At 39.5% G+C, this 18,894-nt stretch overlaps 1 protein-coding gene across 1 annotated transcript; it reads right to left on the reverse strand.

Annotated features, from left to right (window-relative positions):
* Positions 1 to 1,054: 1,054 nt before the first annotated feature.
* On the reverse strand, positions 1,055 to 1,990 carry LOC130837318 (olfactory receptor 2M3-like). The gene has a single exon (XM_057710144.1). The coding sequence runs from the start codon at positions 1,988 to 1,990 to the stop codon at positions 1,055 to 1,057; it is 936 nt and encodes a 311-aa protein (XP_057566127.1).
* Positions 1,991 to 18,894: the final 16,904 nt, after the last annotated feature.

The raw sequence follows: 18,894 nt of genomic DNA on the forward strand, positions 1-18,894 counted from the left end.
CCAAAAGCAAGACAAAAAGACAACCCTCAGAATGGGAGAAAATATTTGCAAATAAATCAACAGACAAAGGATTATCTCCAAAATATATATACAGTTCATGCAGCTTAATATCAGAAAAACAAATAACCCAATCAAAAAATGGGCAGAAGACCTAAATAGGCATTTATCCAAAGAAGGCATACAGATGGCCAAGAGGCACATAAAAAGCTGCTCAACATCACTAATTATTAGAGAAATGCCAATCAAAACTACAATGAGGTATCACCTCACACTGGTTAGAATGGATATCATCAGAAAATCTACAAACAATAAATGATGAAGAGGATGTGGAAAAAGGGAACACTCTTGCACTGTTGGTGGGAATGTAAATTGATACAGCCACTATGGAGAACTGCCAGTATGGCAGTTCCTTAAAAAACTAAAAATGGAAATACAATATGACCCAGTAGTCCCACTACTGGACATATACCCAGAGAAAACCATAATTCAAAAAGACACATGCACCCCAATATTCACTGCAGCACTATTTCCAATAGCCAGTTCATGGAAGCAACCTAAAAGTCCATCAACAGATGAATGGATAAAGGAAATGTGATACATATATACAATGGAATATTACTCAGCCACAAAAAGGAATGAAATTGGGACATTTGTAGAGACATGGATGGACCTAGATACTATCATACAGAGTGAAGGAAATCAGAAAGAGAAAAACAAATATCATATATTAATGCATATATGTGGAATCTAGAAAAATGGTACAGATCAACCAGTTTGCAAGGCAGAAATAGAGACAGTGATTTAGGGAACAGACATATGGACATCAAGAGGGGAAAGCATGGTGGGTTGCGGTGGGATGAATTGGGAGATTGGGATTGCCATATACACACTAATAATAAGAAAAATATCAAATTGTATACTTTCAATATAGGCAGTTTATTATATGTAAATTACATCTCAATAAAAGTTCTCAAAAAAAATTGAATGGAGAAAAGAGGGGCATGAAGGGAAGACCTTAGGAAAAAGCAAAGCAAGAAAATCATTACGCAACTTACTATCCAGTCTTCCCCTTCCTGGAAACCTTCAGGAATGCTCTGGCCACTTCCTTGTTTCGGAGGCTATAGATGAGGGGATTCAGTGTGGGAGTGAGGATGGTGTAGAAGATAGACACCATCTTATCCTGGGAGGAGGAATGATTAGAAATAGGCCGCATATATATAAATGAAGCTGCTCCATAGTACATGCCCACCACCATGAGGTGGGAGGAACAGGTGGCAAAAGCTTTGTGGCGACCAGCTCCAGAACCCATGCGAATGACAGCCAGAATCACACGAGCATAGGAGGCAGTGATGACTGCTACAGGGAAAACAACCATTATTATACAGCAGTAGAAGAGAACTTCTTCAAATGTTGATGTGTCATTACATGAGATGATTAGCAGAAAAGGGAAATCACAGAAGAAGTGGGCTATTTCCCGGGACCCACAATAGGAGAAGGAAAATGTAGCTACAGCATCAATGACCCCATCAGTAGAGCCCAGGATCCAGGACGAAGCAGTCAGAAGTCCACAAATTTTGAGGCTCATGAGATTGGTGTATCTTAGTGGGTGGCAGATGGCAACATAGCGGTCATAAGCCATGACTGCCAAGAGGAAGCATTCACAGCCAAGTAGTGATGTATAGAACAAGATTTGTGTGGCACAACCTGCCATAGAAATGGACTTGCTACCAGACAAGTAGTTGAAGGCCATCTTGGGGACAGTGGTAGAGATGAGCATGAGGTCCATAAGGGAAAGTTGGCTGAGGAGGAAGTACATAGGGGTGTGGAGTTGGGTGTCCAGGTAGATAAGGAGAACCATGATAGTGTTTCCCATGAAGGCCACTGCAGAAATGCTGAGAACCAGAGAGAAGAGCAAGATGTGGGTTGGGCTGTGATCAAAGATTCCCAGCAATATGAAGTCAGAGTTAAAGGTCTGATTCTCCCATGCCATGATGAATGTTTTCTTTATCTACTAAAACAAAATTATATGAGTTTATTGGCTATGTACATATTTACACATTGCCTTATATAGAATATGATTATAGAAAATTGGTTAGGTAAATAACCAATATGGTATGACCAGGATTATGAATCTCAAAGACCCAGAAATATCCTTTCAGAGAGAAATGAGTCCTGTTGATACCTGCCTTATTTATAAAACTGTGGAATTGCCTGAAGTTCAAACTCTGAGCATTTTCTTCTCAATTGAAAATTCAAGATAATAATATGTGATACTGTTACCCTAAATTATTATTGTTATTTTCATTATTATTGACAGGATTTCTATAAAAATAAAACTTCTCAAAAGCAAAATAAACTTGAAACATCAGAATTCACTTACTAATAATTAAATCTCAAAATTAAGCTTAAATTAACATGTGGAAACATGATAACAGATGGTGAGTATCAAATTTGAGCCCTTGCTCTCAAGATACTGGGCCCTTTTATTACCAGCATTGAGAAAAACTCTGTTTGTCAATTACTTTACAGTTTAGAGTGTTTGCTCCCTAATTCATAGTAAATATTCAATTTTTTTAAGTATAGAGGTAGTTAAATGAACTTTCCTTGAGTTTTGATTATTTATATACATTGTGAATGACATTTTGAGTAAGAAAGATACAAACTCAAAATTATTTTAAAATTTCAATTCATGAACTTGTCTCTCATTAGCTGTTAAATCCAGTAGAGTGATGTAATATTAAAACAGGACTGAAAAAAGAAAAGAACAGGATTGACTAACAAATATAGAACCTACACATTTCCTCTGGAGTTAGTTCCATCATCAGATCAATCTGAACTTAGAAAAACTCACACTTAACTTGTACCGTGTTGTCTCATCTCTCTACATTGCTTCAAAATTCCCTTCATAGCCATGTGCTGGAATTTTCACTGAGCTTGCCCTGTCACAGACAATGTGGCAAGAAACATCAATATGAAATTTTTATAGCATTAAAATAGTGACATAAATGGAAGATATTTAATACAGCATTATCCACTACCAGTTATATAAGAATTATGCAGATATTTACACAAGAATGTTCTATACATATACACACTAGTATATACAAAATAAACAACAAAGACCTACTACATAGAACAAGGATGTATATTCAATATTTTATAATAACCTATAGTGGGAAAGAATCTGAAAAAGAACATATATACACATATATATGTATATAGACCTATGATAAATATGTATATATGTACATTAAAAAAAGAATGTTCTGTAGAAATAAACAAATAAAAATGTGCCATTTCTCATGAGGAAATTATATGTTTGTTCTAGGTTATTAAGATATATATGGCATAATTCATTTTTTTTTAACCACTAGAAACATGAGGCCCAAATTTCAAAGTTCATTGTAGGCAACCCAGGATATAAATAATCCTAAAATATATTCCAAAAAACTTGGGGTTCTATGAAGTATTTTTATACACTATTACCAAGAAATGGATCTTTGATGAAATATCTATAGAAATGCTAAGTTATGGGACTCTGCTGTGAAACAAAGCACAGCATTTTGAGCAGCAGCTGCCTTGGCAGGAAGAATGTAACAAGAAACATTTCTGGAATAAATTTGAAATTTGGACTTTTTTTTTTAAAACACCTACTGATTTCTCAAAAATGGTCATATAATGAGGTACAAAATTTTAAACACTGCTTCAAATTTTGCTTGCAGAGTTTACTTTTTTCCTTAGTTGTACATTTCTAATTTTGTCCATATTTATCTTATCTTAACCACACTGCTTTTCTTAAAATAAACTTTTCACTTTGTAAGGGAGAGAGTACATTCATTTATTATTTCATAATGGCTTTCTGTATCTTATCACTTCTCAAAGAAAAGTCATGGATTTCATGACACTGTGATGACATGTATGTGTCCAAGCAATAACAACCCAGCATGCATGGAAATCATGGCTAGAAATGGAAAAGACAGAAAAGAGGAATGTGACATGAGCAAGAGTGACTATAGCAACCCTTTTCTACTAGCAAAATGCAATGCAAATATACATCAATAATTGGATTAATAAACACAGCTACAAGTATTAATGAACCTAAGAATAGAATGTCGAATAAGCAAAATATATCACAGGGAACACTTTAATGATTTCTATTATATGAAGTTTAAGCACAGATGATATGTTTTCTGAAGAAGTATATCAATATTGAGATAATGGTCATTACTGGTGTGAACCAGGAGTGCTGTATGAACAGAAAGAGTGTCATACTGCTTTTCAAAAACATTGGTAATGTTGTTTTAATGCATTTTATCAAAAAATGCATAATTAATTTGTTAATACAATTTTATGTCCATTTTAAGTTAAACTAAGCAATAAAAAATGCAAAAGACTTAAAAGAACACATGACAACTTGTAAAGTGCTTCATTAATATGAACTGTGCTTATTAAAAGAGAATGTGACCTAAAGCCATGTTTCAAATCATTCATTTATGTCATTAATTTTGCCTGCCACTTTTTCCTACTTACTTCTATACACCACAGATTTCTTTCTTACCTGGGAAATATCAGTATTGTATGGATGAAGGAAAAATGAAAGGATTTCTATCCAATCTTTCCCATCTATGAGCTAAGGCAGGTAACTTAACTTCTGCCTCAATTCTCTATCCCTAAAAGGAAACAATCCTCAAACTAATATTGTTTTGAATAAAATGAAAGAATTACATAAAGTGCTTCACAAAAAAATCACTTAATTAATGAAACCAGTCATCTCCATGTTCAGCAAAATTTGACATTGGCTTAGATATAGTCTTGCTTTGTTATTTATATTAACTTTTATTACCAGTCTGCATAGTATATAATTTCAATGAGACTGTGGGTTACTGGAAAGAAATTATGTATCTTGCATGTTTTCATATTTCCATAATTAAAAAACTACATTACACATGGTTGGAAACTCAATGGTTACTGATAGATTAAGGGAAAGACAAAATAATGAACTATAGGTAAGGCATATCTGGGGATATAATAGTATTCCTGAGAATCATCTCAAGTCACCATAATACCACTTATTGCAATATATTTTTCAAATTATTTAACCCCCACAGAGAATCAATATTACTCTCATTTTATAGATATGATCTATCCATGAACTTGAATATATATCCATGAAAGTGAAATATATATGTCTATTTATGGGTACTTTAAGTAATAAATTATTTATATATTTCCATCTAAATTGTAAACATACTCATGGAATCTGGAATTCATACCTGTTCTGAACTGTGTTTTTATTGAATCCTTGTTCTCTGTAGCATCGCAGGAAGACATACAGATACAATTACAATTAAAAGGTTTCCCATTCCCAGAGAATATCTGTTTCCTAGAGAATCATGCTCATGGTAAAAAGACAGAATCCTAAGTTTTTAGCCCTCTAGGGAATCCATTCCCTTGTCTTTAATTATAATAGTTTGTATTGTTTTTCATTTTCTCTCTTAGAACAAACAGGCAGAATTAGCTTCTTTTTTCTTGAAATACTTATTCAGGGTACAAAATTATACCTTCTTTGTTGAGTATTGCTGTGAACTCCCTAAAATTTCCTCATCCTTCTCAGATAATAATGAGAGGAAAAACACACTGAGTGCTTCCTGTGTTATTGGCACTGTGGTAAACATGTATATAAACTCACAGAACACTTACAAACACTGTTTGTTTCAGGTTCTTTCATCACTCTAATTATGATCTCCTGTTTTCTATTATGATGAAACTGCTTAAGTAAAATTTCCAAAGTCATAGAGCTAGTGAATGGTAGACAGGGTATTCTAATGCAATCAGCTTCATTGTTTTTCAGCTTTTATTAAGATATAATTGACAAATAAACATTGTGTGTATTTAAGGTATGCAACTTGACATATTAATTTATGTATACATTGTGACATGATTACTACAATCAAGCTAATTAACATACACATTACCTCACAGTTACAGTGTGTGTGTGTGTGTGTGTGTGTGTGTATGCATGTAGGTATGCATGTGCATGTGTTTTCCATACATCCCTGGAAATTTAAGAAAAGCATACCAGTTTTCTATTTCTGGACTATAGTTTCCATTGTGATACCTTAAATGACAGTTTTTGTGTTATGAGGAGGAACTAGGGAAGAAAATTAGCCTACTTTTCATCTATAGATAATTAATATATATGAAATTTGTTATTTCATGTTGGCTAACACATGACCCATCTGTATTCATAGTCAATAAATAAACAACAGATTTTTTGTGGTCTTCACATTAAAAATTTGTGCTGAGTCCTCAGTATTCTTCTTAACTGGATTGAGTATATTATATTGGATTATCATGGCATATGGAGTGTGAAACAATTTATTTCCCTAAATAAAGAAAAGAAAAAGAAGGGAAAATTAACAATAATAATGCAAAGAAATAAAATATAGATTATTTTATTAGTTTTCAAATGTTTCATCTTTCTATTTATCATGAAAAAGCCAAAGTTTGGGAGACATTTTCACCAAGGTATAGTAGAAATGGATTGCCTTGGATCTTTCCATCAAGTCATGCTCAACATTTTCATCCTTGGTAGATAAGTATACTGAGAAAGTCAAAGCAATATAAGTTAAAGTTGTTTCAGTGAAAAGCAAGAGAAACTCCTTTTGGCTAATTTAAATTAAAAATTGGATATTTCAGGCTATGGATGAATTAAAGGAGTTGTCATATAAAGAAACCTCAGAGCACTTTGGGGATCACCAGATTAGTTACTTCTGAACATGCTAGGGCTTTGTCAACTTGCAACTCTGATCCAGCAGATTCATACTGTTCTTACTGTTCATATTTGAAATGCCCAAAAGAATGATACATTATTTGGCCCAGCTTGGCAGGTGTATCTGCCCTTGGATGAATCTTCTCTGACAGAGGAGCTAGCAACATAATTCCCACCAGGAGAATTTTTATGAGCTGGCAGTCCTCCTGACTGGTGTCTGCTACAGAGACCATTTGGTTTCTTCTCCAACTTCTTTCCCCTACAAGCCCAATCATATCAATCATTTTATCTGTCCCACAGATGAGTGCTTTTCAAAGTTTTGTGCTCATTTGATCACTTGGGGATCTTGTTAAAATGTAGATTCTGTTCCAGCAGAATTGAGGTTCCAGCAGAGGTCTACCTGAGATTTATAGTAAGCTCCCAGATTATACCAATAATGCCAGTTCCTGTACCAAACTTTCAGTAGCAAGACTATAGAAGAGGTTTTTGGCTGCCTAACTAACATCCATTCTTTTCTCCCCCTTTCCTAATAACACAGAGGTCTCTATTCCAGTATTCACTTTCACCACTGTACTGTCCATGTGCTTTGGGAGAGACAGAACATATTCCTAGCTCTAGTGGTGGGTATCAACTGACTTAAGCCAATCACTCATTCAGTGTTATCACCATGTCCTGGAATAGAGAACAGTGGCTATCAAGTAGTAGATACTCAATAAATATCTGTTAAATGAATACATTTTTTGATGAGAGCATAGATATGTAACATAAGCTTATTCAATTAGGATTATTTTGGGACAGTGGCTTGGAATGTTGATCTGGGAACCCCTCTCAGCTTTGGATGTGAATGTTCAAGACATGATTGTGACCAGCAGTCTTCCTATAATTTTCAGGGAATCAGCCTTAGAATGAAGTTGACACTAGATAAGGCAGAACAGAGACAGAAAGAAATAGGCCACCCATAATGCATCGAGGCATTGGATTAATTACTCTGTGTCCACCACAATGGTAAGTGAACCAAAAGTTCTCTTCAATTTTACAGTAAATTTCAGTTGGATTTCTGCTACCACTTAGAGTCTTAACTGACAGTGGGGAATGTCTTTTTCCACTCCTAAGAAGTCCTATTTTGGTGCAGTGTGGGTGCCTTCCTTGGTCACCTTGGTCAGAAAGCATCAAGGTCAGAAATCACACAACACCCTATGGTGTGGATTTAGAAACAGGCTTTACTGAAGAAAAAAAATCTGCTAGAATTTTCACTATAGCCAAAATATGGAAATAAACTATGTTTTCATTGATGTATAAATGGATTAAAAATGTGTGTATATACAAAGAAGTGTTATTCAATCATACAAATGAAGGAAATCATGATATTTGTCACAACATGGGTGGACCGTCAGTGCCTTATGCTGAGTGAAACAAGTTATACGGAGAGAGACATATGCTATATGATATAAATTTTATGTGGAATCTAAAAACTTGAACTTGGATCAGCTAAGATGACAGAATAGAAAGACTCTGATCTCAACTCCTTTCACCAGCACATCAAAATCTCAACAATCTGCAGTAGAATCATCAATGAAAAAGACCAAGATCTACCAGAAAAGATCTTCTACAACAAAAGTCGTAAAAAGGAACCACAAGGAGACAGGTAGACAGGCAGACTCCTGATATAAACAAATCTCACAGCCCCAAGTGGGTGACCCACAAAGTGGAGGATAATTATATTTCAGAGATCCTCCCTCAGTGTTGAGAAGTCAGAGTCCCATGTAGGAGAGTTTTTGGATTAGAAGAATGAATATTGTTAAAATGACCATACTACCAAAGACAATTACAGATTCAATGCAATCCATATCAATACCAATGGCATTTTTCACAGAAATAGAACAAATAATTTTACCACTTGTATGGAAACACAAAATACCCTAAATAGCCAAAACATCTTGAGAAAGAAGAACAAAGCTGGAAGAATCATAGTTTCTGACTTGAGTATACCACAAAGCTACAGTAAACAAAATGGTGCTATTGGCATAAAAACAGACACAGAGATCAATGGAATGGAATAGAGAGCCCATAAATAAACCCAAATACTTATGGTTAATTAATCTATGACAAAGGAGGCAGGAATGTACAACAAAAAAAAATGCAGTCTCTTCAATAAATGATCCTGGGAAAACTGGACAGATACATGTAAAAGAATGAAATTAGAACATTATCTAACACCATATGAAATATATTCAATATGGATTAAAAACCTAAATGTATGAAGATAAACCATAAAATTCCTAGAGGAAAATATAGTAAGAACCCTCTTTGACATAAATTGTAGCAATATTTCTTTGGATCTGTCTCCTAAAGCAAAGGAAACAAAAGCAAAAATAAACAAAGTGGATTTAGCTAAACTTAAAGGTTTTGAATGGCAAAGGAAAATATCAACAAAGTAAATAAATGATGAACTGAAAGGGAGAAAATATTTGTAAATTATATGACAGATAAAAGATTAATATCCAACATGTATAAAGAGCACATACAATGCAAAATCAAATAATAATAATATAATAATGATCAACTTAATTAAAAAATGAGCAGATTAACTGAATAGACACTTTGCCAAATACAAAATGCAGATGGCCAACAGTTACATGACAAGATGCTCAACACCCCTAAATATTAGGGAAGTGCAAATCAAAACCACAATGAGATATCACCTCACACCTGTCAGAATGGCTATAATCAAAGAGAATGCAAATGACAAAGTTGGCAAGGATCTGGATAAAAGGGAACCTTCATACACTGTTGGTGGAAAAGTAGATTGGTACAGGCACTGTGGAGAACCCAGGGGACTGTTTGCTGCTTACCTGTTTCCTGCCCTGCACTATGGAGAGTTGCCTATTGTTTCCCAGTAACTTCATACCAACTCTGCCCTGGTATGGAAATTTGTCTCAAAGCAGCAAATTTCACTTCCTTGAACCATATCATCTCCAGTGAGTTCTACATCTTTTCAAAGTTTGTCTTTCTTTGAGTTCTCTCCCTCAGCCCTAGGTCAGGAGACTCTTAGTTCACATAGTGTTTCTTATGGCTTATAGCACTCTTCTATTATAATTTATAATTCTTTACATTGAATGTATCTTTTTATCATCACTATGATATGTAATTTCAGTCTCTTGTTGGAGACTGAATACAGACTGCTACAGGAAATTTTCTATTCACCCCCGGAGGAATCATAATATACCTGTGAACTGAAAAAGCCACCTGCCTTATCAGTAAACAAAGGATGTTGAAGCCATCAAGCCATCACTTTACAGCTGTCCTGAAGGTGAGCCCTAAGGGAACTCAGGACAGAGGCAGGATTTGCACCCCATCTAGCAATTAGCCACTGCAGTCACTCCTGAAGATGCACCCTGAGGAGACTTAAGATGAGAAGCACAGGATACTAGTGAGGCAGGTTAATAACAAAACAGGGAAGGACAAAGCAAAAATAAGAAAATGCAAGCCCCAGGGAATAAACAACTTGTGGCCTCTTTTACAGGACCCTGCCAGGGGCAGCACAAACATCTGAGTCAATGAGATAAGGAAAGAAAAAAAAAAAAAAAAAAACTAATGTATGCACTCTGGCTTCTGTACATTGCTTCTGCATAGATAAACCTAGCTATATTCTCCCAAAAGCATGGGAACTAGTCTATAAAAGGAGAAGCTCTCCTTTAGTTCAGGGTTCAGTCTTTGGATGTGAATCCACTGGGCCTGTACTGGTACAATAAACATTGCTTCCTGCATTACAAGCCTCAGTGTCCTGCCTACCTCTACCAATTCCTCCAACATTTCTGGGAGCTTGTCTGGGATCAGGAAATGGTATACAGAGACTGTGCTTTCAGCTCCCTTGTCTCTGGGGTATGAGCCCTGGGACACCAAGGATGGTGACAGCAGCTGGTGCCAGCAGACCAATTGATCCATAGGAGGCTAGCCCTCTCAGAATGTCAGGGTGAGACTTCCAAGAGCACAACAGAACCCAGAGAGGCATAGAAACCAGTGCAGGGAGCACTGCCCAACAGACTGGTAAGAACTCAGGTTCATTCTGGTTTAATAGGCCCATCCTTAAGTGACAGAAGGGGAGCCTGATCACTGTCCAAGAGTCACCCGAGTAACCTCCAAGACCCTCTCAGGGGGAGAGGAGGAGGTGAAACTGTGACTCTAAGGTGAAAGGATTGGGCAGATGGCTGGAGCTTGTTGAATGAATGCGAGTGAATGAAACTATCAATTAAGATCGAAGCGAGTGTTGAGTTCTGATCCTGTTGCATGGAAATCTTCATATGGCTTAAGGTGGTTCTCTTTGGAGAAGTCCTGATATGGGGTTTATTCTGTCCCACCAATGCTAAGAGGTGCCTGAAAATTTCCACGAGAGAAGCAGCCGTAGATGGATAAAGTGCGTTTCCGAAACCCGATTTTCCTACTCCTACCCTCCCTTGCGTGTGTGTGTGTGTTGTCTGATAGGATGGGAGGAAAAGGGTGGCAAGCAAAGTAAATCCACCCCTTTAGAATGCATGATTAAAAACTTTAAAAAGGAATACTCAGGAGACTACAGAGTTAAATTGACCCCTAGAAAACTCTGTAACTTATGTGAAATAGAATGGCCATCATTCAGAGTAGGATGGCCCTTGGAGGGATCCTTGGACAGGAAACTAATCAATAAGATATATAAAGTAATGACAGGGGACCCAGTATACCTAGACCAATTCCCATATATAGGCTTATGGCAGGATGTAGTCCTGATAAAGTCACCCTGGCTTCAGTTATGCCTAGAGGAAAATTGTAAGATCTGATGTCACAGGCAATAGACTCCTCTAGGTGCAAGCCTAAGCCAAAAAAGCTGGTCCTAGCAGGAGAGCCAAAGGAAGTGCCCCCACCATATGTGCCCTTCTACCCTCCCCTACCTGCTACTGGTTCAGCAAGGAATCGTGAGGTCTGTAGCCCATCTGAAGCCTCCTCATGCATTATGCCCCACACATCAGACTCCAAACCACCTCCTAGGGGAAAGTCCCTGAACTCAGGACAGCAGAAGGGAAATGAGGGCAGCCCACCCTTCATATGGAACTAACAGATGGCCATTGAGGGTGACACAGGGACCTCTCTACTATGATCAGGATGGACAGATGCAGGGGGGACATTGTATATTTCTGTATTAACCCTTCACCACAACAGACCTCCTAAATTGGAAAAACCACACCCCCTCATATAAAGAAAAGCCCCAAGCCATGATTGATTTGATGTAGTCCCTAATTCAAACTCATAGGCCCACTTGGGTGGACTGTCATCAGCTTTTATTAACATTATTTAACATTGAAGAGCACTATAGAGTCACACAAGTTGCCCTGAGGTGGCTAGAGGAACATTCACCAGAAGGCACTCAATACTCAGGCATATGTCCAGCTCTATTTTCCTGAGGAAGACCCCCAGTGGGACCCCAGTGAAATCCAGAGCCTTAAAATGCTAGAATGATACCAAGAGGCCCTGTTACATGGGATGAAAGAAGGAGGGAAAAAGGCCATGAACATGAATAAAACCACTGAGGTGCTCCAGGAGCCTGGGGAAAGCCCGAGCCAATACTATGAGAGACTGTGTGAGGTGTTCCGCCTTTACTCCCCATTTGATCCTGAAGCCACAGAGAACCAGAGGATACTTATTACAGCCTTTGTGAGCCAGGCCTAAGGGGATATCCAATTAAAACTCCAGAAGCTTGAGGGTTTTGCTGGGATGAACATCAGTCAATTGCTGGAGGTAGCCACCAAGGTCTATATTAATTGAGACCAAGAGGCTAAGTGGGAGGCTGAAAGAAAACTAAAGAGAAAGGCAGATTTACTTGTGGTCACTCTTACAGAAAGGAGAGGGTGCCCCCGAGGAAGGAACATACAGGGTCGAAGTTGAGGCCATGGCAGGGGTCTGGAAGTGAGTCTAGAGGGGAAACCAACCTAACCAAGATCCAGGCTGGGACCAAACCAGTGTGTCCATTGCCATAGGGAAGGACACTGGAAAAATGAATGTCCTCACCAATCAGAGGACTGCCATTCAAGCCATCAATGAGAGGAAAGGGGGCAAGTAATCCAGGGATGATATCAGCCTGGGTGACAGAGACATGAGACCTCCTCCGATGACTTTGTGGGTCTGGCTGCCATGGAAGGATATGGGGAAGACTAGGATAGACCGGGGTCCATTTTATTAGGCCCCCGAGAGCCCATGGTCCGAATGACTGTAGGGGGCGAACCCATGGACTTTATGGTAGACAAAGGGGCAGAACACTCTGTGGTAACACAATTGGTGGGACCTATTTCAAAAACACAAACTACCATTGTGTGAGCCACAGGTGGTCGAGCGCACCATCCCTTTTTGTTACCTAGGCAATGCAGGCTAGGAGGCCATGAGATGGTTCATTTGTTCCTATATGTCCCTGATTGTCCTATAGCTCTAATGGGATGTGACTTGTTAGGAAAATTACAAGCCCAGATAACCTTTAACTCATAAGGATGAGCAGCTTTGATTTTGGGAAAGCCCAAGGCTAGGATTTTGGCTCTTATTTTCCCCCGGGAAGAAGAATGGTGCCTCTATAGTGCCATGAAGGACCCACAAGAAGGACCCAAGCTCCCTTTCCAAATACCTGGAGTATGGGCAGAGGGTAACCCCCCTGGACTGGCTAGAAACATTCCCCCGGTGATGATAGAACTAAAACCTGGGGCCAAGCCAATCCGCCAAAACAGTATTTCATTCCTCGCAAGGCTCAGGTTGGGCTCCAAAAACATTTGGAGAGGCTCTTAAAGTATGGGATTCTATGGCCTTGTCAGTCAGCATGGAACATACCTCTTCTGCCTGTACAGAAACCAGAAAAGGAGGAATAAAGGCCAGTTCAAAAGCTCTGAGCTGTAAACCAGGCTACTGTCACCCTGCACCCAGTTGTCCCAAACCACTACACACTATTAGGACTTATTCCTGCTGAAGCAACATACTTTACTTGTCTAGACCTAAAGGATGCATTTTTTTGCATCCGTCTAGCTCCACCATGTTAGGACATTTATGCATTCCAATGGGAAAACCCTGTAAATGGAGACAAGGGCCAGCTGACTTGGACTAGGTTACCACAGAGTTTTAAAAATTCCCCAACTATCTTTGGGATGGTCCTAGCAACTGATTTAAAGGCTTATCAGGTTGACAGGCTGGACTGCACCTTGTTCCAATATGTGGATGAGCTTTTATTAGCTGGAAAAACCAAAGAAGATGTATGGAGGGAACCCAGTGCCTCCTTACCCTCTTATGGGAAGCAGGCTATAAAGTATCTAAAAGAAAAGCCCAGATCTTCCAGGAAAGCATAAAATACCTCGGGTTCCACTTTTCACAGGAACAATGATGATTAGGGCTAGAATGAAAACAAACCATTTGCTCAATCCCGGTTCCTACAACCTGGCGCCAGGTCCAAGAATTCCTCAGTGTGGCCAGCTTTTGTAGAATTTGGATACCCAACTTCTCTATAATGGCAAAACCCCTATATTAAGCAACAAAAGGGGGGGAGGGAACCATTAATATGGGAACAGGCACAACAGGAGCCATTCAAAAAGATCAAAAGAACCCTCATTAACGCGCCCAGTTTAGGGCTCCCGGATGTCTCAAAACCTTTCTTTCTGTATGTACATGAATGTACTGGGATAGCAGTAGGCATGTTAACTCAAATTCTGGGCTCCTGGTACCATCCTGTAGCATACTTGTCCAAACAAGTGGATACAGTTGCTAGAGGATGACCCCCTTGTTGTGAGCACTGGCAGCTACTGCTCTTCTGGTCGCTGAGGCTGAGAAGCTCACTAGGGGACAAGAATTGACTGTTCAGGTGCCACATGAGGTGCTAACTCTGATGGACTATAAGGGACAATATTGGCTGACCAATGCTTGGATGGTTACATATCAGGCAATGTTATGTGAAAACCCCTGTGTCCACCTAGAAGTGGTAAAAACTCTCAGTCCAGCTATACTCTTGCCAGTGGGACCAGGTTCACTAGACCATGACTGCATTGAAGTCATAGATGAATTACTACCTAGCAGACCAGATTTAACAGACCAGCCCCTCAAAGACCCTGATGTAGAATATTTTACTGATGGTAGCAGCTTTGTGAAGGAGGGAGAGCAGTTGGCTGGATACGCAGTGGTGACATTGAATTCCACCATAGAAGCTAGGCCCTTGCCAAAGGGAACTTCTACCCAAAAGGCAGAGTTGATTGCATTGATCAGGGCTCTTCAACTGGCAGCAGGTATACAAGTAAATATCTATACTGACTCTAAATATGCCTTTACCACTCTCCATGTGCATGGAGCCCTATACAAAGGAAAGGGGTTAATTAATTCAGGAGGAAAAGATATGAAATATGGAAGAGAAATTCTTGAACTTCTAGATGCAATCTGGGCCCCCAAGAAAGTGGCAGTCATGCATTGTTGGGGACATCAGAAGGAAAACACAATAACTGCTAGGGGAAATTGGCGGGTTGATCGAGAGGTAAGGCTAGTGGCCTCTAGAGAACTTCAGGAAACTGCAGCCTTAACTACTGCTTTATTCCCCCATCCCCTAACAGAATGGAACCCTTGGTACTCTAAAAATGAGGAAACTTGATTTAAAACTGAGAAGGGAAAATATCTCCCAAGTGGATGGTGGCAGTTTGAGGATGGTCACATAGCCATCCCAGAAGCCCTTGCCCTGGCCTTTACCAAATTGTATCATCAAGGAACATATGGGGGTCAGACAGCCTCAGAGGTTACTCTGAGCTGACACTTCTATGTTCCCCAGCTCTCTAGTATCTCTCAGGCAATAAGCAAACAATGTGAACTATGTGCCAAAAGCAACCCACACCAGGGGCCAGTAATGGCTCCTGGGTCACAAAGTGTTTGAGGGACTCCATTTGAGAATATTGTAGTAGATTTCACTGAACTCCCTTGCGTCCGGGGCTATAAGTACCTGTTGGTATTTGTGTGCACATTCTCAGGGTGGGTAGAGGCCTTTCCCACCCTTACGGAAAAGGTGCGAGAAGAAGCCCGGCTCCTTCTAAGAGAGATCATTCCCCAGTTTGGAATTCTGATTACCATAGGGTCAGACAATGGGCCTGCATTTGTGGCAGAAATAGTACAGTTAGTTGCCAAAGGATTAAAAATTACTTGGAAATTGCATACAGCCTATCACCCACAAAATTCAGGGAAAGCAGAGGGAATGAATAGAATTTTAAAGCTACAGCTATGCCAGTTATGTCAGGACACTCATTTACATTGGGATCAACTGCTACCTATTGCCCTGTTGAGAATTAGGACAACCCCCAAAAAACAGGCTGAGTTTTCTCCATTTGAAATTCTTTATGGGCGACCATCCCCTATAGTTAAGAGCATAAGGGGAGATTTAAAAGAAATAGGAAATATCACTTTAAGGCAACAAATGCACATTCTTGGCTCAACCCTAACTGATATACATCACTGGGTTGGGGAACTACTTCCTGTAAGTCTAACTACTGATGTCCATTCTTTCAAACCCAGAGATATTGTATGGGTGAAGGAACGGAATGTCCAGACTTTGAAGCCCCTCTGGAAGGGACCATTCACTGTTATTATATCCACTCTTACTGCAATAAAGGTGGCTGAGATGACACATTGGATTAACCACAGCAGAGTGAAGCCAGCCTCTCCAGATTGGGAGTGCATTCCTGATCCAACAGCCCCATGTAAACTGACTGTTCGAAAGAAACGAGTTGCGGGACTTGGAACCCTGGAAGACAACAGCCCTGCCTCAGTCACTCTGGAGGCTGACTGGTCTATGCACGGAGGAGGCCTGAGAAAGGACACCACAGCAAAAGGACAGATAAGACTATTATTACCTCCTCATGGACTGTGATCCCTTTTTCTTGATTCTAGCTGCACTTTTAGCACTAAACCTAGCTGTGGGATTAGCATCTACTGCTCCTGAAGATTGGACATGTGGGGAAAGGACTTTACTTGCACTGTTTTTCCTCATGCTTATAAGTTGTTTGCTTGCTATTGGATGCTTGGGATGATTGTTGTTATAGAAAGTACCCAAAACCCCTACTACCCTATTAAGCTGACCATTAATGTGACTAGATCAGCCACTCCTTTTTCTGTGAAGTTTGATGCTTGCCAGGTCATACCCCGTGGAAACTTAAATGCACAGAGACAACTCTCACAAATAGATAAGTATCTCTGTCTTGAGGTGGACAATTATCTAAGGCCCCCTTGTCTGAGTTGGGGAGATGTATGGTGAACCACTCAATATCAAGGATGGACAGCCTGAAAAGATTGGACCTGAGGAGGGAGAGAACATCACCACGGGTGGGAACACCTACAACCAAAATTACATATTTACAAAGGAACTACACCGCCCAACTGCCAGACATTGCAATGTAATCTGATAGTCATTTCTATTAATAATCCTGCTGGAATAAGCACCTATCTTGTAATAGCCCCTCGGACTTATGGGCTAGGAGTTGATATTTCTGGGAAGGACCCCATAGGAAAGTTCAAAATAGCTTTAGTCAGCAGCCCAGTAGTTAAATCTACTACCATAGTGCCTAACCCAAAAAAGGAGACATCAAAACTCCAGCCTGTAAATAATCCAAAACAAGTAAAGGTGATTGAAGTAAAGGATCTGAGACAGACTCTAGAAATTGAAACAGGATATGGGGGGCCAAATGCCTGGATAGAATGGGTAAAGTTCTCAGTGTTGGCCCTAAACAAAAGTGACTGTTACGCATGTGCTGCAGGGCAACCCCAAGCACATGTTCCCTCTCAGATGGGACAATGATCCTTCTGGATTTGGCTGCATGATGACACTCTATCAAGACAAAAAGGCCTGGAGAAATGAGACATGTGGGAGTGTGGCCCTGTGCTACCTGGTAATCTGCAAGTCAGACCCGAGGGTAACACCCTCCTTCTCTGTGGGAAAGGTGAACTACTCTTCATGTCTCTCTAGACAGGGAGAAAAGTTCACTACTCCTGTGGGAGATCAGTCAGACTGTGTAAAGCCAAGAGACATGTCACATGAACCAGGAGCCAATTACTCTAACTTAAATATTCCTCGGGCCAATGTCTGGTGGTACGATCAGATAGCAGCAGGATTTGAGTCGTTCCTATTCTGATGGGTGACAATTAACAAAAACATAGATTGGATAAACTACATTTACTACAACCAGCAAAGATTTATTAATTACACTAGAGAGGCCCTAGAAGGAGTGGCTAGCCAGTTAGACTTCACTAGCCACATGACCTGGGAAAATAGAATTGCCTTAGATATGCTGTTAGCAGAAAAAGGGAGCTTATGTATCATGCTGGGAGGAAACTGCTGTACTTTTATCCTCAATAATACCGCCCTAGATGGCACCATAACTAAGGCCCTCGAAGGATTATCACCATTGGCAAATGAACTGGCTAGAAATTCAGGAATTAAAAACCCTGTTACTGGCTGGCTAGAAGAATGGTTCTCAACTTTAGGTGGTTGCAAGACTCTAATAACTGTGCTTACAATATTGGGAATTCTTCTGTTACTTCCCTGTTTTATCCCCTTAATTATCCAGATAATTTCAAACTTTATTGAAAAAATTTAGTTGAGAGAAAAATGGCCACCCATGTAATGATGCTATGGAAATAACCAGTAAGTCAAGATGAAAATGATGCTATTGGACCTTAAGTCAGATCCAAGCATCAAAAGGGAGAATGATGCAGGTTAATAACAAAACAGGGAAGGACAAAGCAAAAATAAGAAAATGCAAGCCCCAGGGAATAAATAACTTGTGGCCTTTTTCACAGGACCCTGCCAGGGCAGCACAAACATCTGGGTCAACGAGATAAAAAAAGAAAAGAAAAAAAAAAAAACAAAAAACTAACATATGCACTCTGGCTTCTGTACATTGCTTCTGCATAGATAAACTTACCTATAGACTCCCAAAAGTGTGGGAACTAGTCTATAAAAAGAGAAGCTCTCCTTAAGTTCAGGGCTCAGTCTTTGGATGTGAATCCACTGGGCCTGTACCAGTACAAAAAACATTGCTTCCTGCATTACAAACTTCAGTGTCCTGCCTACCTCTATCGATTCCTCCAACAGTGCTGGG

This window comes from Hippopotamus amphibius, chromosome 15, assembly GCF_030028045.1.
Source record: "Hippopotamus amphibius kiboko isolate mHipAmp2 chromosome 15, mHipAmp2.hap2, whole genome shotgun sequence".
NCBI lineage: Eukaryota > Metazoa > Chordata > Mammalia > Artiodactyla > Hippopotamidae > Hippopotamus > Hippopotamus amphibius.

Coding starts and splice junctions, on each gene's coding strand:
- LOC130837318 (XM_057710144.1), bottom strand. CDS start 1,990: ATGGCATGGGAGAATCAGACCTTTAACTCTGACTTCATATTGCTGGGA.